Source organism: Euwallacea similis, chromosome 4 (genome assembly GCF_039881205.1).
Source record: "Euwallacea similis isolate ESF13 chromosome 4, ESF131.1, whole genome shotgun sequence".
NCBI lineage: Eukaryota > Metazoa > Arthropoda > Insecta > Coleoptera > Curculionidae > Euwallacea > Euwallacea similis.
This window is the reverse complement of record NC_089612.1, coordinates 6,081,218-6,106,752: the sequence shown is the minus strand read 5'-3', so window position 1 is coordinate 6,106,752 and position 25,535 is coordinate 6,081,218. Positions and strand designations below refer to the sequence as shown.

General features: G+C 38.8%; 1 protein-coding gene across 2 annotated transcripts; it reads right to left on the bottom strand.

Moving 5' to 3' along the window:
* Nucleotides 1-607: 607 nt before the first annotated feature.
* Nucleotides 608-25,307, bottom strand: LOC136408690 (phospholipid-transporting ATPase VD). 2 transcript variants are annotated; one of them, XM_066389816.1, is made up of 17 exons: nt 25,089-25,307; nt 22,891-23,171; nt 22,480-22,663; nt 21,969-22,427; nt 8,207-8,411; nt 6,609-6,801; nt 6,315-6,559; nt 5,992-6,262; nt 5,741-5,941; nt 3,873-4,736; nt 3,315-3,563; nt 2,814-3,268; nt 2,394-2,517; nt 2,077-2,339; nt 1,838-2,025; nt 1,639-1,779; nt 608-1,525 (listed from the first exon to the last, which is right to left on the bottom strand). In XM_066389816.1, the coding sequence occupies exons 2-17, from the start codon at nt 23,162-23,164 to the stop codon at nt 1,453-1,455; spliced, it is 4,389 nt and encodes a 1,462-aa protein (XP_066245913.1). In that variant the 5' UTR covers nt 23,165-23,171; nt 25,089-25,307; the 3' UTR covers nt 608-1,452. The 2 variants fall into 2 exon arrangements, with proteins under 2 accessions (XP_066245913.1, XP_066245915.1); XM_066389818.1 differs by having other exon boundaries at nt 1,694-1,779.
* Between the last annotated feature and the right edge of the window lie 228 nt (nt 25,308-25,535).

Here is a 25,535-nt window from a genome sequence, read left to right as displayed (position 1 = left end):
AAGACAATTTTATGCTAAAAAACTAAAAAAAAAAAAGGTAAAAATTGAGTGCTCCGATTTCGGCGAGATTTGGTTCCGCAGTAGCCCTACAGTACAGCTTTGACGTGCCGTGGTCAAATCTCGAATCGGACAACTTCGATTTTTTGGTCCGAAAAATACCATGGACTATACATCATGAAAATTTTTGACCCAAAAAACCGAAGTTGTCCGATTCGAGTTTTGACTGCGGCATGTCAAAGCTGTACTGTAGGGCTACTGCGGAACCAAATCTCGCCGAAATCGGAGCACTCAATTTTTACCTTATTTTTTTAATGCAAAATTGTCATGTACGCCACTGTATTCTTGAAGTCAAATTTTGTCGGAAAAGTTTCTTAGGGAAAATTTTTTGCGAAAAAATGTTCATAATGTGTACTCAAAATTTAGTTTTTCTCAAATTAGTGGCGTACATGACAATTTTTCACCGAAAAAAAAATTAGATGAAAATTGAGTGCTCTGATTTCAACGAGATTTGGTTCCACAGTAGCCGTACGGTACAGCTTTGACATGCCGTAGTCAAAACTCGACTCAATTTTGCTAGGAATCACAACGTGTGAAATTAAACACTCTATTGTAATACTGACTATAAACTTTTTTTAATTGTGTTTATGATTTACCTACATAATCATAGAGCTCTATTATATCATAACAGGTAAAGTTATATTTAACATATCTAAAATAGAGAAATTTGCTAATATAAAAATTGTATCTATAAATAAAATTGTCAATAAGGCGTTTAAAAAGATATCTTCTTAAGACACAGACGGGTTTAAGTTTAAATACCACTTGGCGAATTTTTAATAATTGACTACCAATGCCACTCAAACGTAAAATTTCAATTAAAAAAAATTTAATAATTGATATGTTTATTGGCAAGTAACGAGGAAGACAATGAACAAATTAAATTGCCTCTTTTCCAGATGCAAATGAAACCAGCACATCTAACTACCACCTACGAGGGCAAATTTGTGATTAATGACATTCTATCAAAAAATAGGCAATTATTATATATTAAATTGCGTTTCAACCAGTATGGAAATTAGTGTGAGTTGCATTTAATAGCAGCACGGTTGAAAACCTAACAAAAACGCCTTAATGATCGTTAATAACAGACTAAATGTCTGAGAGTAAAAACGACAATATGGCAACGAAAATTTTCAATACAAGGCCTCAATTGGCCGCACTCTCATAACAATAAATACTCAGTTCTAAAAGTAGAAAAATAGTGGACAGAAAATTATACAATAATGGTAACTAAAAGTTGTAAATAAATAAGTATTTGTAAAGGGAAAAGGAAATGGCACGAGATACGTCTATCTACTAAGGATATTGTCGCTAAACAAATGAACCTGGAACAAATACACTGTTGGTCCCTTAAAGATATGCGTCACAGCCGATAAATGCGGGATCACTTAACTAAAAACGATTAAGCCACCTCGTGCGCCACCTTGCTGCTAAAATGTTATGCTGAGGCCGGTTACTGGTCCTTCTGTCAACCAAATAATCATAAGTATTGTGCATTTTTAAGAGAAGGTAAAATAGAATAGACTGTGACTAAACTACCAAAGGAGCGAGCTAAGAATACAGAACGCCTGCGAATACCTGTAGATTGAGGACGTGGAAGTCGACCTCGACCAAGATACCAAAAACATCTCACCTCTTCTGCGAGCCTTTCGGTCGGCCAACAGTGCTCTCGTCACTTCGTCGGGCGCGAACATCGTTTGACACACCCTGAACAGTACCCTGCAAATTGCCGCAACATGAAACGTTTGTTTAAACATGATCTATATTGAAGATTTACCTAGGAAGCAAAGCAACTACACAAACCAACAACGTAACCAACCAATACTGAGGTCTCTGCATCGCTATTTGTATCGTCCAATAGGTGCTTGGAAGTCCGAAACAATTCACACAAAAAGTGTTGTATGTTAAGGAATACAAGAAAAATGCACCGATGGAGCAGAATATTGACGCCAAGTGTATTATGGTCTGAAAAGATCTTTGTTACCTGTGGATGAAAACAGTGAATTGAGAACTTACCCATGACCGAGTCTCAATAGATACATGCAGTAACATCACACACATGCAGGCCGTCGTTGCCGCAGTTCCGAATTCAAAAATGTCGGCGTCCGTGTCTTGGTAAGCGAATTTGCAGAGCCAGAACACGACCACACTCTGATACAGAGAGTCCAATATTGTCATCCAAAATGAGTAGGATTTGTAAACCTTTCCCAAACGGCCTCGGCGATACAGATAGGGTTTGTCCCGCAGGAGATCATAAGGAGCATCTTGGTCGTAAACACCTAAAGAAATTAACATTTATTATTAACACATAATGCTGGAATATGATGCTTCACCAATGGCGATGGGAGGCAGCGACGTGAACAGTAAATTGTAGAGCATAAGATACATCTGATCGATCATCACCGAGCCGGAAAACCCGCAGTAAAATTGGTACCAGAAGATGAGGAAGACGAAGGTCTGAAAAATTTATTTTGAAAGAGTGACATGAAAACAAACCGTAAGCAGGAATTGATTGATTTAAAGCGGTAATAATGAAAAATTGCACTCCATTGCATTCCACTCTAACACAACAACGCAATGGAACATTTCTCTCAACAGGCTCTTTACTCTAATTTTTTCACATATTTACTCAATCATACTCTCAAGAGTAAGTGTTTAGTAAGAAATTATTTTAGCACAATCCACTTTGGAATGAACACTATTTTTCTTCTTCCCATCATAGTGCAGCTACGTAATCATAAATGAGAACTTACGGCATTTTTATAGAAAAAGTACAGGACCATACGAGACAGGCGGTCGTAGCTCCAATGACCGTGCACTAACAAAAAGCGTTCCAAATATTTGAAGCGGGAAAGCGCGAAATCGGCTGCCATGACCGCTTGCATTCCCTCTTGACCGGAAATACCAATGCCAACGTCAGCAGTCTGAATCATCGACACGTCATTAGCTCCGTCTCCAATGGCCAACGTCCTCATTTTCAACTCATCCTTGACCACCTTCACAATGTAGGCTTTCTGAAGGGGCGTAGCTCGACAACATAGAACAGAATTGCAATAGGTGGTCAGTTTCAAAAACGGCTTAGTCAGGTTGGATCTTCTGTCCAGAATGTAGGTCAACGTTTTGCCGTCCACTACCAATGCCCGGCCGGTGTGAGTTGGAGGACTGTTGCATCGCGTTGTATTACTCGAAGAAGGAACAGCCTCAAGATCTGAAATCTGCTATTAACGAAAATAAAAAACAAAACGAAGACTTACCAGTAGCTTCTGCCTCTCTAATTTGCCTTTCTATGTCAGCTAAATAGCAGTGAATGGTACTCTCGGCACTTTCCTTTGACCTGGCCATAATCTTGAGTAGTTCCATTTGCGGAGAAAACAACTTCGCCGAATAAGCGATATTAATCGCAGTCTCTGGTTTGTCTCCTGTAAGCACCCACACCACTATTCCTGCTGCAATTAAAGCCGTTAACGTCTCAGGAACCCCCTCCTGGAGTCTGTCCTCAATCCCTAAATCATTCCCAATAACACAAATCCTCCTAGTCAAAAGTATACAGGGTGTTCCTGTCTGGAGTTCAATTATAAGAATCGCGGTAATCATAGAAGATACGAGACCGGTTAAATTGGATTTCAGATATGACAATGCCACGATGTTGAATAGGAAAAGTTGCATCGATGAAGTGTTAAATATTCCGAAAATCACTGGAATTTTTCAAATTTAAAACGGCTTTCGAACTCTAAATTGCGCAACTTTCTTTTACAGTTACCAAGATCCTTATGGTTGAACTCCAAAGATGAACACCTTGTATATCAAGTTACCTGTAGCTCCTAATAGTGTCATATTACATTCAATACTGCTATAGCTGTCTCGAATCCTCTTTTCGACATTGTCCACAGACAGCTCAACTTCCTGGTGTTTCCTGTTCCACTCTGAATACTCTTGCTGACTAAGAACCCGCTTGGCCATTACCAGTACCCTTAAACCTTCCCTGGCATATCCATTCAAATGCTCTTGGGTTTTATTCAAAATACGCGCTTCTTCTGAGTCATCTTTCACTGGCATTAAATAGGGTATCATAGAAGAGTCTGCCCCTTTGCAGTACATCACTATTTCGTTGGTAACCGCATTTCTAAATATCACCGACATTCTCTTTCTGGTCGAGTCAAAGGGCAACACGTTCAAAATCTTGAAAACCACTTTCCCTTTACTGGGCAAATCTACGGTGACCTCAGTGGGAGTGCGCTTGATTAATCTACACTTGTATATGTACGCCGCATCGACCAGAGCCAGTTCATCGGGACTTTCAGCCTCATAGATCGGCTTTAAGTCCCCCGGTGATGGGCTGCAAGTTCGGCTCAATTTAACTTTTTCCTCATCGGTGAGGTTAGTGGTACTGTTGCTCCGTTTGCCCAGAAAGCTGATACTAGGGATGCTTAACAACTTCGGTCTTGCCGACCTGGAACTGCCCTGGCTCTGTAACGAGTCGATAGGGCTTAAGGTAGGTATGTGAGACCTCTTGTCGCCAGGGAAAGTTTGAAGAGGCGGTGATGGAGTTACAGAGCGCGACTCGTCCAATCTGGCGTATTTGTCGTTGGTCGATGACGGATGGGGGGTCATAGATTGAACGGTGGTGATTGAGTCGTCGTTGCTGGAGAGAATGTTAGGAATAGCCTCAATTATGCCTGGAATTCGTATGAAAAAAAAAAAGGTATTTAATGCGCTTTTCGTATTTATATCGTTTAGGTACTTTTTAGGTACATGCATTATGGCAAACAGTAGAAGTAATGTTCATCCCGAAACTGGGCTTGTTGAATTATACTGAGCCAAAATTATTTAAAGTTAAAATTGATACGAAATTGATCGAAATTACCTCACATTATGGTATTGAATAATTAATTCTTTTACGGTAAAATAAGCGATATTTTACTTTAAAGTCGTAATGTCTTTTAATCACAGTCGTAGAAACAAGCACTGAAGCAACAATTTCATTTATCATTCAACACTGTAAATTGTATGTATATATGTTGAAAAAACAATGCTATTCATAGTTTTTAAACTAAACATATCGATTTTGTCCCACCAAATAGACATTTTGTTTCACTGTGTCGGAGCCTGTAGATAGTAGCGTCCTCTGACAGCACTTTGTCATAGTAAATCTCTCTGTCAGTTATAAGGAATGCTTTGAAAGTTATAATGTTTCAACGAGGAAGTTTTGTCATTTATTATTGAAGAATCAATGAAAAACTCCAAGAGGCGTTTAAAAAAATATTTAGAAATTAGAAATTTGCGAAAATTAATTCAAGGCAAATTATTTTCAAAGAATCACAACAGTTGAAAAATTGCCTCAAGAACATATTATATACTTTCAAAACATCCCTCGTAATTGGCAAATTGATGTTATGACAAAATCAGGTTAGGGGGCGTTGCTGTCGTGCAGGCCCTAACACACTGGAACGAAATAATCTATTCGGCAAGATAAAATTACCTTTTTTGTTTAAAAACTGAGATATTGTAAAAAATAAATCATTAGTTCAGTGGCTGTTTCTGCAACCGTGTTTGAAAGACATTTGGATCGCACTGTTCGTCCTCTATTAAAAGCCATTAGAACAATGTACTATAAAATGCCTTGGACTCATTACACTGTTGTAATATCAAAAAGAAAGAAATAATACTGAAAAGAACTCACCACTGGCATTCATTATATCATGATGTGGATGATTGGAACACACCACTGTATTGCACACGGCCAAAAGCAAAAGAAATTCCTGAATTCGGGCACTGTGCAGGGCTCTATTATTGACCACATGCTCCGGCGTACTCGCCATATTCAAATCGTTCAACATTTCTTCGTTAACCAGCACGCTCAAATTGGTGGTTGGCTTATTAGCTGCAACAAAACACTGACAACTTAAAATTCAAAATCCGCCACAATCTCACAATTTTTAGCCTCGTTTTCTAATTCTGGATGGTTGTAATTCATCTCAGCAATGGAACAATTCCTGAAGATCATTCTATTCTCCGTCAAAGTGCCCGTTTTGTCCGAAAATATATACTGGATTTGGCCCAATTCCTCTGTGATATTAAGAGCCCTACACTCGATTCTCTTATCCATAACTGGGTCGTACAAATCGGCATTGTGGTGGATATGATAGACTTGCAGGATTTTGCACAATTCCAAAGTTACATACAAAGATAAAGGGATCATAATCTACAAAATTGCCCGTGAGCTTTGCTTTTTTCGAAAAATTTATTGCTCTAACTTGTAAAATTATAACGTAAGTCCAAAAAGCCAAAAAAGCTTCTGTGGAGTCGCTGTCGAAGTCTTTGAAAGGCGATTGCAGATTGGGGTAAGCCAGCAGCCACAGCTTGCAGCCGATGGCCCCGACAATGCAGAAAAAAATTAGTATCAAAACGCACCAGATCACATCTTGGTTCATTTGCTTCTCTAAGGAAGATCTCTTGTATCTTGGCCCTCCATTGTTGAGCAAAGCTTTGGTTTCGTGACCTAAACAGGCTTTTATGTTAGCCGCAACAGAGAAAAGCACCAAAATTACCAGCATAGACAACGATTCCCTCAATAAAATCGGTGTTTTTCAACAAACATTCACGGAGCAACAAGTTCTCGGTGCCCACGGGAACTCGCTTTTGGGAGGGATGGACGATAGAGCCATGAAACCTGTAGATTTTCGTTGAAGGAGCTTCCACTTCTATGTTACTTCGAAATTTGCTTGGCTCAAAGCAATGTTGCTGGTGCAAAAGGAAAAAGTATATTTAGATTCCGGCCACAAAGCACGTATTAGTTTTTTTTTCTTATTTTATTTGGGGATGATGTCCCTCACACAAAATCAGGGGTTGCTGGAACGGTGGAATTGTACATCATTCGCTTGTGTGCTTAACCAAGAGGCCAATCTTGGGTACATCAAAAAACTGAACGATAATAAATACTATTTAGAGGAGTCATCAACACATTATTGAAAGTTTCATGGTTAAGTTCCAGAAACGGACACCCTGTATATAAATATCTAAAAAACGGCTCATTTTAACTTCGCTTCCAACTATATCAATTTATCGCAGTGAGAAGGACAAGGATGGCTATATGATTTAGACAACACACATTACAGTTATACCAGATTGACGTTTCGATTTCAAGCACTCAGTGGAAAGAAATGCAAAATTTTTAGGACAAAATTGGGTCAATTTAATGGATAAAACAAAATTTTCCTTTGAAATGTTTTAGTTGATACTGATTACCAAAACAAATGGATTTGAACTAAATGAGGTTCTTTCCAATAATCTTACCTGAATGGAGCATTGTTCTCACAATAAAAAAAAAAAATTAGTTTCGTCTCTCCAATGACATTGAAATTTTATCAATTCCCAGAAATCTGCTCAAAATCTCCTTCAAATACATTTTTCCATAAGCAATATCACACAGCAAAGCGTAAATTTAATTAACGAATTTGTAAGCGCACAGAAACAACCATAACACGGTACTTTTGTACAATCTAGTTCATCCATTGAAGTGAATTTGGAAGTCATTAAAATAACGATCTTCCAAAGACGTTTTAGGCAGGCTTACGTACAGCAGTTCAACCTGAGAGCTGCCTACACACGAAAGTTCTCATTTGTACGAACACATTTCAAGTGGCGGATCAAATATTCCGCATCAATGGTGGACCGCAAGGAAGTTCTGCAATTGATCTCCAATTACGCTCATCTCACCTTAAAAGTCAGAGGCGAGCTTCAGATCGGCAATGGGATGTAAATGTGCAGGTGCAGGGTCAATGTAGGCTATATAAGAGAATTCCGTTGAAATTTAGAACTTTCATGCAGATGGGTGTTAGCAAGTACGCTGAGAAGGTACCAAGTCTGACTGATAATGGCTGAAGCTAAGCTCAGTCCCAGTCAGCTGGAAAGGTTGGCGCTTTCAGTGCTCAAAAAAAGGGCGAGTTAAATTAGGTGCAATAGTAGTTTTTCCTGGATTCTAAAGACGGCAAGGATTTCCCTTCGAGCCCTTAGTAACGGGCGAATGCTGTTCTCAGTTGGATTTAACTAAGAATAACGTGCAATTCCACCGCTTTTACGCGTGAGATATCAGTCCCAAATAGAATAGAAGAAGGAATGGACGTGTTTATGTGTTCGTTATATAAACCTTTTCTAAAAACCCCCTGACTACTTGTCGTTGCTTCAAGTTCGTCTCCCCGTCCAAGTGCCCCGTGTCGATGTAGCACAATCCACTCGGGTCGCTAGAGCGCAGCACTAAAATATCGGCGGGTACTACTTCGTTATTCGACAAGTGGATTAGGTCCCCCACTCTGACGTCTTTCCATAAGACCTTGCGGTACCTCAAATATTCCCTGAAACAAACGAAAATTACGTCCAGCAAATTGAATCGCTCATGAGCCGAACTACTTGAATAATAAACTAATCGCTCCTATGGTTAATTAATTTTAACCGCCGGTTTTTATTCAAAATCACCTTTTGTATGCAAAAGAACTGCAAACTGGGTCAGCAGGTTTACGGTACAGTTCTTAGACCTCGTTTCAGATCCAGGCAAATCACGTATAAATTTCGTTGCCTTGCGTGCCGCAGAAAAAGGTACAAAAATTATGTAAGTTCTGCCCATTAACGCTTAGGGGGAAACGCACGTTGATAAAATTTAAAAAAAAACAGCAGATAATTTAGAAAAATTCCAAACATTTCAATGTCAAAGATGTAATAATTTATTCAATAGCCAAGGCTAGGCTTAAAAGGAGACAAGGAGGAGTATCAAACGAGCTTGTTATTAGCATAACGAGCGTTTTATGGGGGGTTTGCACAGAAACATTCACACACATTTCGCCTTGAATTGGGAGTAAACGGTGGTACCGAAGAACAGCTTTGGCTTCATTATTATGGCAGATTTGTTCCAAATAATCCCGAGCCTCGGTCGTAAAAATGCCCCGCTTTTCAACCTCAAAATTCCATCGTTGCTGGCGCGGCAAGAAGGTTCTACTGTCGATTACATAGTTAGTACCTATGTACAGTACTTCTACGTTTTTTATCTGTAGCGCTGCAAGGTGACGCACAGTGTACACCATGACGATTCGCTGTTCTTGACGAGGCTCAGTTTTAAGGCTGTTTGCCCCACAAACAAGGAAAAACGCTTTAACTGGAAATACAGTGACCACGACAGCATGACGCCACCTCTCAAGGGCCAACACAATACAATATCGTTCTAGCGTGTGCAGATCTTATCAAAAATGTATTTTAGTTACGTTCGTTTCCTGAATACCGCAATGTGACGTCAGGGAAAATTGGGAGAAAGTTGCAGTCCACATGGTGCAAATATTTACCTGTTTAGTTATGATTAACGAGCTGCAATCGCTGTTAGTTTGTTCCTCGTTTACTTGAAATTTGGGTAAAATTTGGCCGAGTCAAGCCAAAAGGAAAATTCACCTAAAAATCGTGGAAAAATTTTCGCCGATTCACCAATTTGGTAAGCGCACTGGTTTGCGAAGGCGTTGGGGAGGGGGGTATTTTTCGCGGGGGTTCTGTCTCCTCTCCCACGGGCGCGGCTCCTGGACCCACCCTGGTCACTCTGCCCCTATACAGGGTGTAAACGAAATAGGGGGCATATTTTAAGGCTTCAAAACTGAAGGCAGCTTTTCGCCTTGCGACATTTCCTCTAAGGCGCCATATCTCTTAAACGGTTGCTCTTACGACAATTTGCCCAAGAGTACCTTTTCTACGTAATTTTAGACAAGAAATCATAGTCCCATGTAAGATTGTCATAAAAGTTAAAGGATACAGGAATGTGTTAACCAAACGCAGCTCCCGCAGGTTCCGAGCGCCATTCCGCATCTCTTGGGGGCCCCCTTCGAAGGGCCGTAGCTCCCTTAGGATGATTTTGCAGACTCACGTCTATACCAACTCTTCTTCGCATTTTCGAATGTAAAATCAGTCTTGGAAATATGTCCCCCTATTTCGTTTCCACCCTGTACAGTAAGTGGAGGGACAGGTCTGAGCGGACGACGTAACAGTACTAATAAGCAATCGACCGAACAGCACTATTCAGGTGGTGCCGCATGTATCGTGCAGCCGCTGAGAGGACAGGAAGACCCGGTCATCGAGTACAGGAAAACGTCCAACAGAAGATCTGGGCCTCATCCTAGAAAAATGACCAACATGGAACAGCCACGCGAGTAATGGGGCACGGAAAGCTTTACTTTTGCTATGAACGTGTGCGGGAAATCCTGAGGGTTGGCAAATTCCCTGTAGTTACGTGACGGTCATCGGGCCGATAATCACGTAAAGAGCAACGGCTTAGTAGTCCCATTCTTGGTATCCAGAGCTAAAGTGCACGCAATAAAAATGTCTGTGAGAAAGGCCAGCGGGACCGATCAATTAAAATTTGTTCCGACCGCTAAGCGGTGATTTAACCTTCCTCTGCGTCTTCAAGTTCTAAACGGTCTTGTGAAGGGGCTTAGAATGTTTCAGATGATCATAGGCCGATATGCTCATCCGAACGTGATGCGACACCCTCTCGCTAGGAGGTGAGCTCCTGGAGAGGGGGTGTCATACCATCAATACTCCTTTTTGTGGGACCTGAACCAGCTTCGAGGATACCCCACCGTTTGGTAGGAGCGAAGCTCTAGAGATGGGGCTGGGCGAGCGAGATGAGATTCCAGGAGGAATACTTCAAAAGGTTGCCGATGGGCTCATCAAAGGAGGAAACGCAATCCCTTTTACACCGTCAAACGGGCGACAAGCAAGAATCTCCATTTCCGCACGGTACGACCTGCTCTTGGCCCATTTGCAGACAATGGGTGCGTCTGGGAAACCCGAACACCGGGTGTGCCTTGAGAAGGAGACTTCCGTGCGAATTGCCGCACAAAGGCTTGATCTAGTCGCCCAACCAGAGGTCGGCAAAAGAACCAAAAATCAACATTGCAACGGTTAAGATTTCTTGTGAAAGCCAAATTACTTTCCAACAGCCATGTCTTCAGAGGATCTGGTTTGAACCACCCATCAACGTTAAATAAAAACGAATATCAGAATAATAACAATCTTGTTTGCAGGTGAAAAATGTTTTTTTTAATTTAAACAAAAGTAGGATGGAATGAAGTATTAATGCAACAATAGGTGCCTTCCAAGTACAGTAATGGATCAATGTTGAAATGCGTGACATTGTTATCTAATACTCATTGAATTATTATGTTAGATAACAATGTCTATGTGGTTGGAAGTCGGTTTATCACTGTATTTAGGAAACCCCCTAATGCCTCCGTAGTCGTTGCTATAGAGTATTATCTTTATTCAAAACAGCATGTTTCAAGCTTAAGCATTTCTGTTGAGCGGTTAATTCTTGTATTTAGTTCAATAATGTTCAATATAACAAAACCACTTTTAATGTGAACAATGATCTTGCATTTCCTTGGAAAGTCTATATAAATCAGGTTTGTATGTAGTCGTTTTGAATTTTAAGCATGATTCGAATAAGTCGATTTCTCAATTTGCTTTTAATAAGGACCATGCTTGAAAAAGATTGTTCACATGAATATGCATTATAGATCCAAAGGAAGGAAGGACAGCAAGTGCTAGTTTCTTTACCTGATCACGAGTCAGAAATGCTATTCCAGGTTTTAAATATTAAAATGTGTTATTTTTCCAAGTCTTTCAAAGCAGACCGCTTTCGCTGTGGACTAAGATCACGTTTATCTTTCCCCAATTCTCCCGTTTGAGCAATAAGGCGTTCAAATCTTGAGACTCATAGTTCTTCGCCATTTCAATCCAGTAATCGCATTTCAAAAGCAGTAACGTCGATATTTAAAGGGAGAAGCATTCAATGTTGCTACGTCGGCATTCAGAGGTTTTCTAAACAGAAAAGGCTAAGTAGCCATAATATTATTTCTAAATTCTTGAAAGCTCTGTAGAAAAGCCTCCCTCGTGTTTAAAATTATGATTTTAAAATAGTTTGTATCAATTACTGAGTTACTTTCTTGGCGGCGTTTCAACGGGCTCGGAAAGTGAATTAATGTTTCTCCTTCGAAGTCTTGAGCAAAAAGGGATAATTTATTTTCAAATAAAATAACTTCTTCCAACGTCGAAGAAATTGTGTTTCCTTGCCCCTATAGCTTACGACTAAGGTTATTTAGATAAAACGCGATGTTCACAATAAAACAAAATTGCTGGATCCACTGGATCGTTCCTCAGTTCTGGATAATCAACATAGTTTTTAAGGAGAAAAGCTTTAATTTCTAATAATGAGGACGCAAACCGTGTTAAAACGTCTCCTCTTCAAAGCCAATGTACCTTAGTACACATTAGAAGATCTGCATATTCACTCTCCACTTCAATTAAAATTCCTCAAATTGGGAATGACGAAGAGCTTTAGCTACAATTGCGCTGACAATGTCGATCCCCAATCCCATAACATTGCGAATGTCTTCTGGAAATGTCTGTGCACAAAGTGCCTCTTGATGAGTGATGCAATGGTAAAGTATCTCGTTATTAATTTTTTCCTTTAAAATAGGAACAAAACCTTTTTTCACTCCAGTCATTCTTTTTGCCCGGTCTGTTGAGATTGGAACAATTTTATTCAAAGGAATTCTCTACGTTTTCAATGGGCAGCAATTGCAATATCTTCGCCACGTGTTTCACCTTCCTGTCGCAACAGTCCTAAAAGTTCCTAAGGACGAAAATGGAAAAATTGAACAAGAAGAAACTCTTGCGCTGTGTCTTTTCAATCACAAGCTTCATTAACAGTTATTGATAACGCTAAAACCAATTTAAGATCTTCGACTTGCTGATTGGCTACATTCTAAGACATCTCGACTGTTCTGCCTTTTACTGTTTTAACAGACAGTGGTAACTCTATTTTTTAAAATAATTTCTGCCTTGTTCTTAAAATTCCGGAATAGCTCTTCGGATGCGTTTACATAACGATTTTTAATCTATTCACCGTCTGTATATGGTTTGCTCTTCTTAGCCATCTCTTGGCTGACAATAAAGCTTGCAATATTAACATCGTTGAAAGATTGCGCACAGCAATTAAATGCAGAACTTGATCTAACTTGACTCTTCTGAAGTGCCTCAGCCGCTTTCTTCCTCTTGTCGCTGTAGGGACATTTACTGCCAAATGACGCGTGTTTAGTCGTAAAGAGTCTCTTCAAATTTGACTTCTTGTTGTGAGTTAATTTTTCTTGACAAATAAGGCAAATCGGTAGCCAATTTGTGGTTCATATAAACGCGAACAATTCAGTCCGTTTAATCTTAAATTCACGATTTTCGTTGTTCTTCGCTTCTTCTTTGTGGCCACGTCAAATATGTAACGGATCTTCAAACAGCAAACTCGAGAATTACAAAGTCATTTATTTCACTTTTAAATGGTGCACCTCAACCAGGTTCACGAAAATGAAGGACTAGGTTGTACAGGGTGTTTAGAAGAGTTGGGACAAAACTCAAGAAGGCGAATGTAGAGCCAAAAATAAAATTAATATAATAACAATAATAAAACAAAATTTTTAAAATCCTATAAACGTTGGTCCGACGGGGTAGGATAAAAAAAATTCAAACGATGTTGCCCCTTTGGGGGGCTATATCTCAGCAACGGTGCTCTCAGCAATGTTCATAGGAACTTTTTTACTATTTTTGGCTTTACTTTCGCCTCCTTAAGTTCTGTACCAACTTCTCCAAACACCCCGTGTAACGAAATACACGTCAACGTGACAATTCGACCAAGAGACGGTTTACAAATGTCGAAAGGTCTTAATCGCTAAGCCTGAGGGCTAACACACATAGACGTACTAAGGCTAAGAGGAAATTGCCGGCTAATTACTTATCAATCTCTCTTAAAGCGTGACGCTTAGATGAATAGGGAAATTGATCTTTTATTGGAGTGCCGTAGTCGTGCCGTTTTAATGAAAGGTGGTTGTGCTGAAACTTCGGTTTTTGCAAAGAAAAGGGACGAAAGTCTTGTTATACAGGGCCGCATGTATTTGAGAACAATGCGTACTGAGATCTGGCTATGCCAAGTATGTTGCCAAAATATTGTGATGTACACAGTACTTTACAAATAGATAGCGAACAATGTGTCTACACTCGCAGTCGATTATCGCTCGTTAGTTATCATTTTTGAGCCGAAATTACTGTGTGATTTTATTCTAGCATATTCTATTCTATACGTATTTGCAATAGATGTATCTATAGATGATTAAAATGAGAAAAAAGCGCGGAAGCATCTATTTGTCACAGACCTATTAACTTTTACGTTATGGACGGTCAATTTTGTGAGTAACTGTATACATGGTACAAAAACTGCGTTGCCTTGGCTTGCATGGGCTGTGTTGTATGCGTCCATAAGCTCGCGTTATAAGTGTTTGTGTTTGTTTTCGATGTCGACCAACACCCCAGTGGCCTGCACGTTCGGTGCTCTTTTTTCATCCAATCCTCCACGATATCATAAATTATTGTGAAATGGCATTTAACAAAAAGCATGCCTTGGCGAACACCCTATTGCCCGCGGAAGAGGTTAAAAATAAAATTGAAACGAATTTATAATTTGATCCGCAAGTACACTAATGACATGTATCAAGTTTTTAACTTCAAAAGAAACTGGGCAAAAAACAGTTATAGTCAAAATCGATCGGAGACGCACTTAAGAGCTGCGATTTCCGACCACCGGGCCGGACCAATAATTGGGCGAGAAGACCTGAACAGGACTCAAAGAAGTGGTCAGTTCCCGATGAGCCTGAGAGTAATAGAAAACGACCCGGTAAAGCGCAAAGGACTTACATTGAGCGAGCCACAATAGGCCTCAAGTTCGATACGATACAAGGCAATGGGGAAATTTGAAAGCTCATTGGACTGACTCGACCCCACACATATTTTGGTCACTTTATGAAGAACATTTGTGGCGTCTTTTAATCCATTAAGTAGTTGTTTGCGGGAAATCTAACGAAGAACCAAAAAGTACTTATTTTAAAAACTATAAACAGCTGGTGGTGGCAACCACGTTTCTGGTGCCTCTAATGTACCTTTCAATTATTTGATTACGGGGACGTGGAATACTCATTATTAGGGTTTTTGAAAGAAATGCACTGGGGATTCTCAACTACTACGATTTTTTATTTATTTTTTGGCATTTTCAAACTCGCAATATTACCTTTCACTGCCGAACTAAGTTAAACCATTAATTAAACCCACCCCTAAAACATAAAAAAAAATCAATTTTATTTCCAGTAATTCGGGTTTTACCTGAAGTAAATTAAACATAACCACTATCGCTGCTGGTTAACGAATAAGGGTTAAGGTCGTCACGCGAGTTCTCGGTTGATGGACAACCGGCAGTTTACCTATCATTTTTTATCTACACAAATGACACACACGGTCACTTAGTACAAACGCATGGACTGGACGTCTTTGAAAATTCATTCAAACTTTGAGCTTGTAGTGCAACCGGCACACGTACCCGCGCTGAAACGTTGCAACAAACTACGAAATCGTTTGCAAACTAAATATTTTTTTCTTTGTTTACATTGCTTGGCAATTAGGAATCACGCACTTCACCTTGGCAGGTGAATGACTTCGCAGGCAATTCAACTGGCTAGGAATTGTAAAGATAAGTGTGGAGTATCCGTTTCTGGAGCCCAACCATGGGGATCTGGGTAACCGCAAAAGGTATGAGGTCGGTCAAATCGAGCAAAAGTTGTTCGACTCGGAGTTCGAGAATATGCCAAAAATGCGTATTGGATTATGGGGTACAAAAATAGAAGAATCTAAGACAGAGCGCTTCTGTTAGAACTCTAATTTCTTTATTAGAGTCAGAAGGCACGTATCAACGCTCAAAAGATCTGTAACGAACTAACTATTAAAGACTCACACTTTTACCACTCATCTATATTAAAAAGGTCAAACACTGCAACCGTTCTCTTGATTTACTGTCCCGGTCATTTGGTCTTTACATGGGTGACATATTAACTTCGATTGAAAAAAAAAACAAAAAACCCATATATTCCTCTTTCTTCTGTTTTAAGAAAAAGAGTCATAAATTGAACTAACTTGACTCTTACAGACAATAAATTTGAGAACATAAAGACTATTGAATTTTGGACGGAAACAATTGTATCAGAAGTCCAACAATGCGCAACTCTTTTGGCAACGATTTAGGATTTTTTCAAAATCTTCAATCTGCACAAGTTTGCCCCTATTTCACTGGCCTCGTATCTCTTATGGTCACCGAGACCCCCATGGTTGAGCTCTAGAAAAGGACTGTATGTCACGCTCCAAGAACGTAACTGTATATCAAGCATCCTGTGGTTCCTAACAGCATCATGTTAGGTACCTCCGAAAATATAAAAGATGTGCCCCGTACGTCCCTTGTATCGCCTTGCGCCTACTTTTATTTTTTTAACAAAGGAAGTAGAGTCAAAGACCTACCTCTTTCTGCCCTATTAAAATGCCTTTTCCTCGGCTGCCACATGAGCAAATGAAACCCGTTCGTCATAAACATCTCTTCATGCAAGGAGCATCCGGAGCAAACGACCTTAGATGGTGCTATCTTTGGCTTGCGTGGTGGCCCGTGGACTTTGACCAGTGGTACCAATGAAGATATTGGTGGATACGAAGGAGTCACTTAATCATAATTTAACGTTTATTTATTCAGCAATAAAAATTCCTTTTTTGTAAAATCACCTTTATCTGGCCAGGTTAGTAATTTCGCAGGATTAACAGTATTCGGACGTCATTACCAAGGATATAGCTTATCGTCTTGAAATGTTTTTGTAATAAGCGCAAAACCGGCCTCGTTATCGCCGCACAATGCACGTAAAAGACGACTGCTGATGACAAAAATTCTTATTACCGCAATGTAGATTTTGGGTTTATGGGGTGGTCCAAATTCGAGGCTTACGTTGGGATTTCAGAAATTGTAAGTGTCGAAATACTGCGTCGGTTAGTTTATGCCAAATTTGTGCGATTAATCACCCAACAAAATGCCTTTCTCAGAGCAAGAAAATTCTGTCTAGTTCTGGATATATCCGGTAAAAACCGAAAATTTGTAAAATCGTTTTTATTTTTTCCGGCCTTATTTAACAAGCTATTTTTTGGAATTGGCACTCTTCCACGATGTTTCCGATTTACGTCGGTTTGGTTTTTATTAAATCCTCTTAAGACAACAATGTAACATATTAAGACTTGATGGTATACCTTCATTTTAAACTTTGCGTACAGTTAAACTGGAGATCATGAAACGTAAACAATGGCACAAATTAATCCGAAACTTAAACCCCAAGTATTGTGTGTAACTAAACCTTATGGAAAAAGCAACAAAAAAGTACACATAATATCTAAGTGGAATTCGAATCTATTCCTCTCGAACAGTTTTTCATAATTCTTCTTTGCTTCTAATGCGCCGCTTCCTATTTCTGAGATCTAATGTTTCCCAGAAATACTCGGTGGGGTTAAGATCAGGAGATTGTGAAGGCCACTGGATTAAGATCACATTATTTCTTGACAACCACTCTTTAACTACCTTTCAGGTGTTTTGGAACGTTGTCTTGTTGATATTTCCATATTAATAGCATAGATTTTTCAGCAAATGGCAACATTTTATTCTGTAAAATTCCTAGATATTGGAAACGATTTATGTTTCCTCCAATTCTGTAGACTGACCCAACGTCAGTCCGAGAAAAACATCTCCAAACCGTTATATTACCACCTTCGTGTTTTACAATAGGAACTTAACCTTTTGCCTACTGGTCAACATACATACTACCCACAATCTGACCCAAACAATACAAATTTACTCTCGTCGGTCCAGAGAATGGTGTTCCATTTTTCAATACTCCATGTTAAGTGATTTCGAGCAAATTCCAAGCGATCCTTCGCGTTATTTTTAGAGCCAACGTTTTATCACAGCAATACATCCAATTAAACCTTCATTAATTAGCATACTTCTCACTGTTCTGCTTGTAATCTGAATGTCAAACAGCTCAATAATTTCTTCTCTAATTTGTCGTGACGTCTTACGTGGATCACGTACGGATTCTTTTTATGGCTTTATCAATGTTTAGTGTGGTTTTAAAAAAACACCCTGTTTTACGGTAAACTTCCATACCTCCGTTAGTACGAAATTTATTAATAATTTTTAATATACCATTTTGAGATATCCCTAAATTTCAAGAGGCCCCTGTTGGTTCAAGTTGTTGACTTGAACCTTCTTTGGTGCACGTTCACCTGGAGAAACCCACTGTTTCGATTGTTCCTTGGTCTCTGGTGTCTTGTGGTGGATCCACGTTTCGCCAATGGTTATGAAACGGCGCAAAGACTCTTTCGAATTGCGACTGAACATCGCTAAACACTCTTTTGAAATGGTCACACGGGAGCGCTTATGGTAAAGTGTGAGCAATCGCGGCATCCGTTACACGGACAGCTTTTTCATATTCAAATATTCATGTAAAACGTGACGTAGCCGCTCAGTTGAGGTACCTACAGCCTCAGCCACCTCACAAACTTTCATTCTCCAATCATCCAATATTGTTCCATGGATTTTATCGACAATTTCTGACGTAAGGACCTCTTTTGGACGACCTGAACGTTCTGCGTCTCTTGTGCTGGTGCGACCATAACAATACTCTGTAAACCACCTCTTAACCATTGAAATTGATGGTGCAGAGTCCCCATAATATTTATCAAGCCGTTCCTTGGATTCGGTGATGGTTTTTTTACGTAAAAAGTAATGCTTGACCAGCACACGAAATTCGCTTAATTCCATTTTCATCAAAATTCTCGAATTGCTGGTTTAGATGGCTGTTAAACACAAACTAAATGACGTGGCATGCTCAAAACTTGACAGTAGTCTACTAACAGATGACAGTTGACGGGAGTAGCGTTGCATTTAAAGTTATTACGCGAGAAATTCAAAAAGTCACTGACTTATCAAACGGCCCTCGTATCAATGGTCAAACTAGGTTCAAGATGTTTAATTGTAATTTCGGAAATTAAAATTAATGTTCATTCAAGTTCAACTGGGTACACCTCTGGTTTAAGCCGAAATTATTTTTCAATTTTGGCTCTCTTCTGGCAGCTCTAACGGTTTCCAAGATTTTTTAAGTGTCTAGTGCATTATCCACAAATTTGTTATTAAAAAAAATTACGAATTCCGGACAATTTGGTGGAGAAAGCGTTCCTGCAGGATCACAACACGATGCTTATGGCTATTATTCATAAGAGAATTCAATTTCTTAGATCGCATGTATCATTCAGACCGCCAAGTTGTTTGAACAGACTGAGAAAAATGTTAAGGCTGGTAGTGATTGCATCTTTAATATTTTATGTATATATCGATTATGAATACGACGTATGAAATTCTACATTAGTGTTGTTCCCAAAAAACCTTAAACTTATTTTTCGACCAAGTTCTTTTTACAGCAGAAAATGTATCTTTTATTCCGTCGGAATTGTTTGCGCAATGAAACTGCTGTTTTGACTTTACAACTTTTCCCCTATTTCACCAAATCTGGAAATATCTCTTGTGATTTCCTATCGGATATCGTTTCTAAGACCGATCAGCTGTACCTTAACAAAAGGCAGGTCGTACCGATATCACTTCGCAGGTGATTCACTTGAACGTTAGCGTTGCGATGAGTAAGATGTTCGTATTTCGCGCCGTACTAATAATCGGGATAATCGAGTCTTCTGTTGTTCTCAAGACTCGTGAGGTACGTCGTTAGTAGATGCATAAGTTAGTAAGTGAAACTGGGTGTCATTTAGTTCCCATTTTGTGAGTGAAAGTGGATTTTGCTGACGTGATTCTGGCCCACGCTTTTGGTGCTCGGAGGTGAGTCCTAATTGTTGTTTCTTGTGATTTACAGTTAAGTTTTGTCAGGTCAATGAGAACGACGTAATTAGAATTTTAGTTGAAAATGGATATTATTTGCAATGTTGGCTCTTCTGGAAAATACTTAGGAAAATCTTGAGCGTGGCTGAAGAATGATATCGCAACTTGGGCCGTTTAAAACATTTAAATTTTTTTTGTGTTTCAGATCTCGACTGTGTACGCCTCTCCTTCAAGTCGAAATTCATTCGAAACTCTAACTATTTTGAGGAGTTTTTCAGGAATTAATATTGATTTTTTTTGTGCTCAACTGTGTGTTAAGTCCGTATCTGTAACTCACATTAGAATTAGGATTTCTAACATTAAAAACCCCCGGTGTCCCTCTTGCGCATCTTCCTTGTTCCCCATAAATAAAAATAATGTCAGTTCTTTGCTGAATTGCATATGGCATTTTTAAAATTACTCACAATAACACACGAATTATCGCCATAAATTTTAACCGATTTGAATAGCTATTAACATCACCCAGTACTGCAGGTAAGTAAATATTTTCCTTGAAAGATAATATCAAAATTTATCGAAACGGCATTCCATTGCAAACAAAAATAAATATAAAAAACACTCATATTCCACATAGATATTTCTTTTCGAGAAACGAGGAAATTTATTAGGATGATAAACATTTACTTAATTCATCTTTTCTTTTGATGGTCGTCTCGACGAACAATAAGTAAATAGCTTAGGGTTAAGTAAATTGATGTATTGCAATTTCCTAATCATAAGATATGTTTGAATTAAAAAAATTTAGTTTCAACGCTATCAAAATATTAATAGAAAAATGGTTTTAGAATGATCAAAACATCTAATTTGGTAACGCAACAGTTGAATGCAACAAATAAGGCACCAAAATATAAAGAATCAAAAACCCTTTAAAATAATGGATCAATTGACCCCCTTTACCGTTTAAGATATTTGAGAGAGTAGCTCTGCGGGGCAGAGGGCTGGAAAAGGCTCAGTGAATTCTATCTGTGCCACTCATGCACACTATTTTCAATATAAGTTTTTCTTTGTTTAACCCATATTTTTATAACAAAAAAGCTCAGATGCATACGTAGGTATGACAGAGTTTTAACTATACGAATATATTCTAAAAGTTTAATGAGGATTGTTAATTTTTTTAATTTTATTTTGAGAATAAAAAATAAGTAATTAAATAATTCATGACTGAGGAAAATTTACTTTTACCATTCGCTTTATGGGCGTTGTAAACGTGCAATTGTTAGTGGTTAAATTCCTGTTATAGTGGAGGCTCGCTATCCAACGATATATGGGTCAAAGTTGATTACTCTACGAACACCTTCAGTTAGACATAACATGTCTAACCGAAGGCCAGCTGATTAATTTTATTTATATTAGAGTAACTAAAATCCACATTGAATACCCAAAAAATCCCCGATCCTTCGGCACCAATGTGAGTTTACAATACGTTTTTTTCGTGTCTCGATAAGATAATAAAACGCTAACAATATCAAGCTTAACAGTATCGAAGCCAGTAGATAATAAATCAATGCCACCTTTTCCATAGAGGCTAAAAAATGTTTCATGAGCAATTCCCATGAAAGCACACAAATCGTATGGGGCTGTCGAAATTTCATATTAAAAGCGTCATGCAAAGTTCACGTATCAGGGGAATGATGTATATCTTATTCGTGACTATTGAATTTCGTACCGCCTGTCGAGTCAGGCAAACACTGACACAATTCTGAATTACTATTAAATGGCAAGACTGCCAAAATCGACGAAACCCGGTACTACTTCAAATCGGACCGATGGTGACTTCACCCCGGTGAAAGTGGTAGTCACCGTTATAATACAAATTATTCGTTCCGTGTGTTTTGCATGGAAATATCGTAAGGAGCAATGCACTCGCCTAGTGTGTGGCTTAAAAAAAAATAACAGAACAGAACATGACAACGCAGGGTTTGTCTAGTTTGCAACCGAGACGGCTACCCCATAGGGGCCCTTCATTGAACCGTCGCTTTAACAAGCATAAACCTGTCAACGGCGTTATTGCAATGACTTGAAAGTATTGACTCACCGATTATAGATCCTACAGGTGCTATTATTGATGTTCTTGTCGCTGGCATGTCTCCGTCGGTCCTCAAACAAATCCTTGACGGCGGTTACTCCCAGCACGAATAACACAGGGATCATGGCGATCTCTTTCCCGAAAGCGTTGATCGCGGGAAACCAATTTAACAACACGATAAAAATAAAATACAAATTCGCTACCCTATGAAACTGTTCGAGCAAATTCCGCGGCAGGAAACTAAGCAACGTGTACTTGGTAGTCCGAATGCGATTGTCGCAGTTGCGCCCATTTGGGTGCACTTTTCGGGGCGTTTTCGGAGGCACTGTGTGATTTGGTACCACTGTTCTGATCCGCTCCTCATGTTCGTTCAGATTTCTCCGAGTCAGTCGATAGTAGATTTTCTGCAGGAAGTGAGGGGGTTCTGAACGACGAAGGGTGTAAATTGACTCTGAACGGGAGGCTTGCCTATAAAAGAAAGGAAAAATGTGATGTTTGAAAGGTGTTTGGGTAAACTTGCCTTGAATGTCCCTTGGCACTTAATCTAGAAGTTGTTCCCTCTATGCTATCGCTGTCCTTGTGCTCGGGAGGTAAAATAAAATCAGTCTTTGAGCCTACTCTAGAGTGTCCTGGACGATCGGATCCAGCGGCCGCTACCTCAGATATCTGGCCTTGAGAGAAGGCCCTTTGGTGACCTCTTGAACCTTCACAGAATTAGTATTGTTGCCAAATTAATCCGATATTGCCCCTAACTTACCAATCGAAAAATTAATGTTACCCATTTCAAACTACACTTAATAGTAATTATTGACGATCATGTTTCCCTTTCCCCAATCAAAATTTTTTAGATAAAAGTATTTATGGCTTAATTAAATTTTTAACTTAAAATCCTTAAGAATATTCTTGCCTCAAATCAAGTAATAACTCGTACCCTTTAAAGCAGATCTGCCGACGACTCCCGCAGAACTGCTGCCTCCCACCAAATTCGAACTGCCACCATGACTGACACTTCGCCAATGGCCCCTTCCTTGGTTGGGGCTCCTGGCGGGCCCCACAGGATTCAGGGTCACATCGGGGAATGTGTAAGTGGTGCCTCCCAGGGATGAAGCGCTAGCAGAGGGCACAGAGCCTCCGGGGTGGATTTGAATTGGTTTGCTTCGGCCTCCTAGGTTGGTTCTCTCTGGTCCTGAGTTGAAATTCGACATTTCGAATCTGAAATTAGAAATTGCAAGGGAAGTTATGACGTGTTGCAGATTGTAAAATCTCTGATAGTTTGGGAATTGGTACTTGACTTGAATTGGTTGATTATGTTCAATTAGCTGTCATTTAGTAGTGTTCTCTTATAATAACATTACGTACAACTTATTGGTTATTACCCTGATCAATAAGAATTCAGTTTATGTTCATTAGTAAATAAAAAAAAACCAATGGCAATTGTGCACCTAGATTGATGAAAAATCAACTTTTATGGCTCTTTATCAATAAATAAACAAAGTCGCAATTTAATGTTCTTACGTGGAAGTTTATTTCGGAATTTTTTGAAAGAAAAAAGACGATAAAACCAGAATATTAAGACTGTAGATTAGATAATAACCGACTGCCAACTCAGCTCAAGGTATTGGCTATAAATAAACGGAAGGCAGGAAACATTTTAGTAGTATACCATTTTTGTAAGTAATTCAAGGGGCATTCAAATTAATTGCGATTTTTTGAGCAATTTCAATCAAGACCGTTGAGCCGACGTCAGGAATTGGGAAAACCGTTTTCGATTCCCGTTATTTTTGTTTTTCCAATCCTTGTTATGTTTCAGTTAATTTTTTCAAATCAAACATAAAACATAAAAAACCAATTGTTATAATAATTAAAAATCGGCTAAAGTGGACCGTAATAAAGGATATTGTACCTTGCTCACGCAACTAAAAATGTATATTACTGGGCGAGACCAATAGATTCCAGTTTCTCATCTTGTGACGTAAGCAACTACTTTAGGGCTTGGCGTAAATCATTCCCAAGCTGGTGATAAACTAATTAATTTTTCCCATATATCTCAAATGCCTCATTGACTTAAATGGTTTTGATGATAGTTTCTAAAGCAGTGCGTACAGCAAAGAAAAATATGGCTACTAAAACAGTTAAAGGCTAACAAAAAAATGTAAGAACTTGACGTAGACGCGTTTGGGATCGGCACATTGTAGATATGTACATTATATTTGTCGCGAGTGTATTACTCTTTATCAACGAATGTACTGGGCAAGGCCATAATTAATAATGATAATTATTATTGTCAAACAATATAGCATTTAAAAAATCGCAAAAATGGTTCTAATATGACTACATATATCACAAACCAAAAGAGACTATCACCAGTCATAGAGCCACCGAGGCGATTAATGAATGGGAACTATTTCTGAAAATTATGAATTTGCACTATGGGTCCCTTAGACATTAGAGATTTTTACAGTGAATTTAATTTACATTAGAATTTAAACAGTGGCAGAAAGTAGGTATTTCCCCCATCTGGAAATTTGAGAACAATTTCAAATTTTTTCATGTGTACTTTTTCTGTTTAATGGACCGACATGGATCCTATATTGATCCAGTATACCCCAAGTGATCTTTCGCAAAACATATTTAGGGACCTTCATTTTACAACATCCAAACCAATTGCAAAGATAGCTACTAATTTGTCCCCATATTTAAAAAACCAAAATATATATTGCAACTCCGTTCTCATGTCCTTTGAGCCATACTATATATCTTGAGTTATATTCAAAATAAATATTTCAAGGTATTTCCATAGTATTTTGAAGTATTTCTGATATAGTTTGGTGTCAAAATTTCATCAACAACCTTCCTCAGCCCTAAAGTATCTTTGGGTGTCCAATAAAGGTTTCAATACCATCTTTCACCATACAAAACGTTTGTATTTAGTAATTTTCATAATAAATAAGAAGATTAACTTGTATTTCTGGGTTATGTAGCCATGACATATGGGGGCCTTCCATATATTCCCGCTCCTGGAAGTTCTACAGGCGTTTATTACCAACTTAATTAAGCTTTCTAGAGCCAATGCCAAAATCAGTTGAGGCAACTAAAACCACGCGCAAATAAATAATTAAGAAAAATTACCTTTGGTTTCATAACTTAACTGAGCAGCTTATCAAACTTTAATCCAGGTTTAAACACAAGCTACTGTCGTACCGTTATATTTACTCCAAAACTGATTGGAATATTATTAAACAGTGCGATAAAATTCACGCATTCAACACAGCAAAACTACAACACAACTTTCTGTTCCGCGAACGTCCACATTCCTTTCCAAATCTAACCAAACTGCATCTTTTGTTTTTTTTTGCGAAACTCACGTCTCTCAAAATATTACGCAGGCGTAAACTGTCACTGTCAGTTGTCCTAAATAAACTATTCATAACTCGAACAGGTAGAACAATTGACCTACCCTAACCACTCTAATACAAAAAAACCTATATTTTGCCTAACAAAAAATTAATTAATTTTAACCCATCGCTCCAGTATTAAAAACCTCATTAAAACACTTACACGGACATAAATTCATTA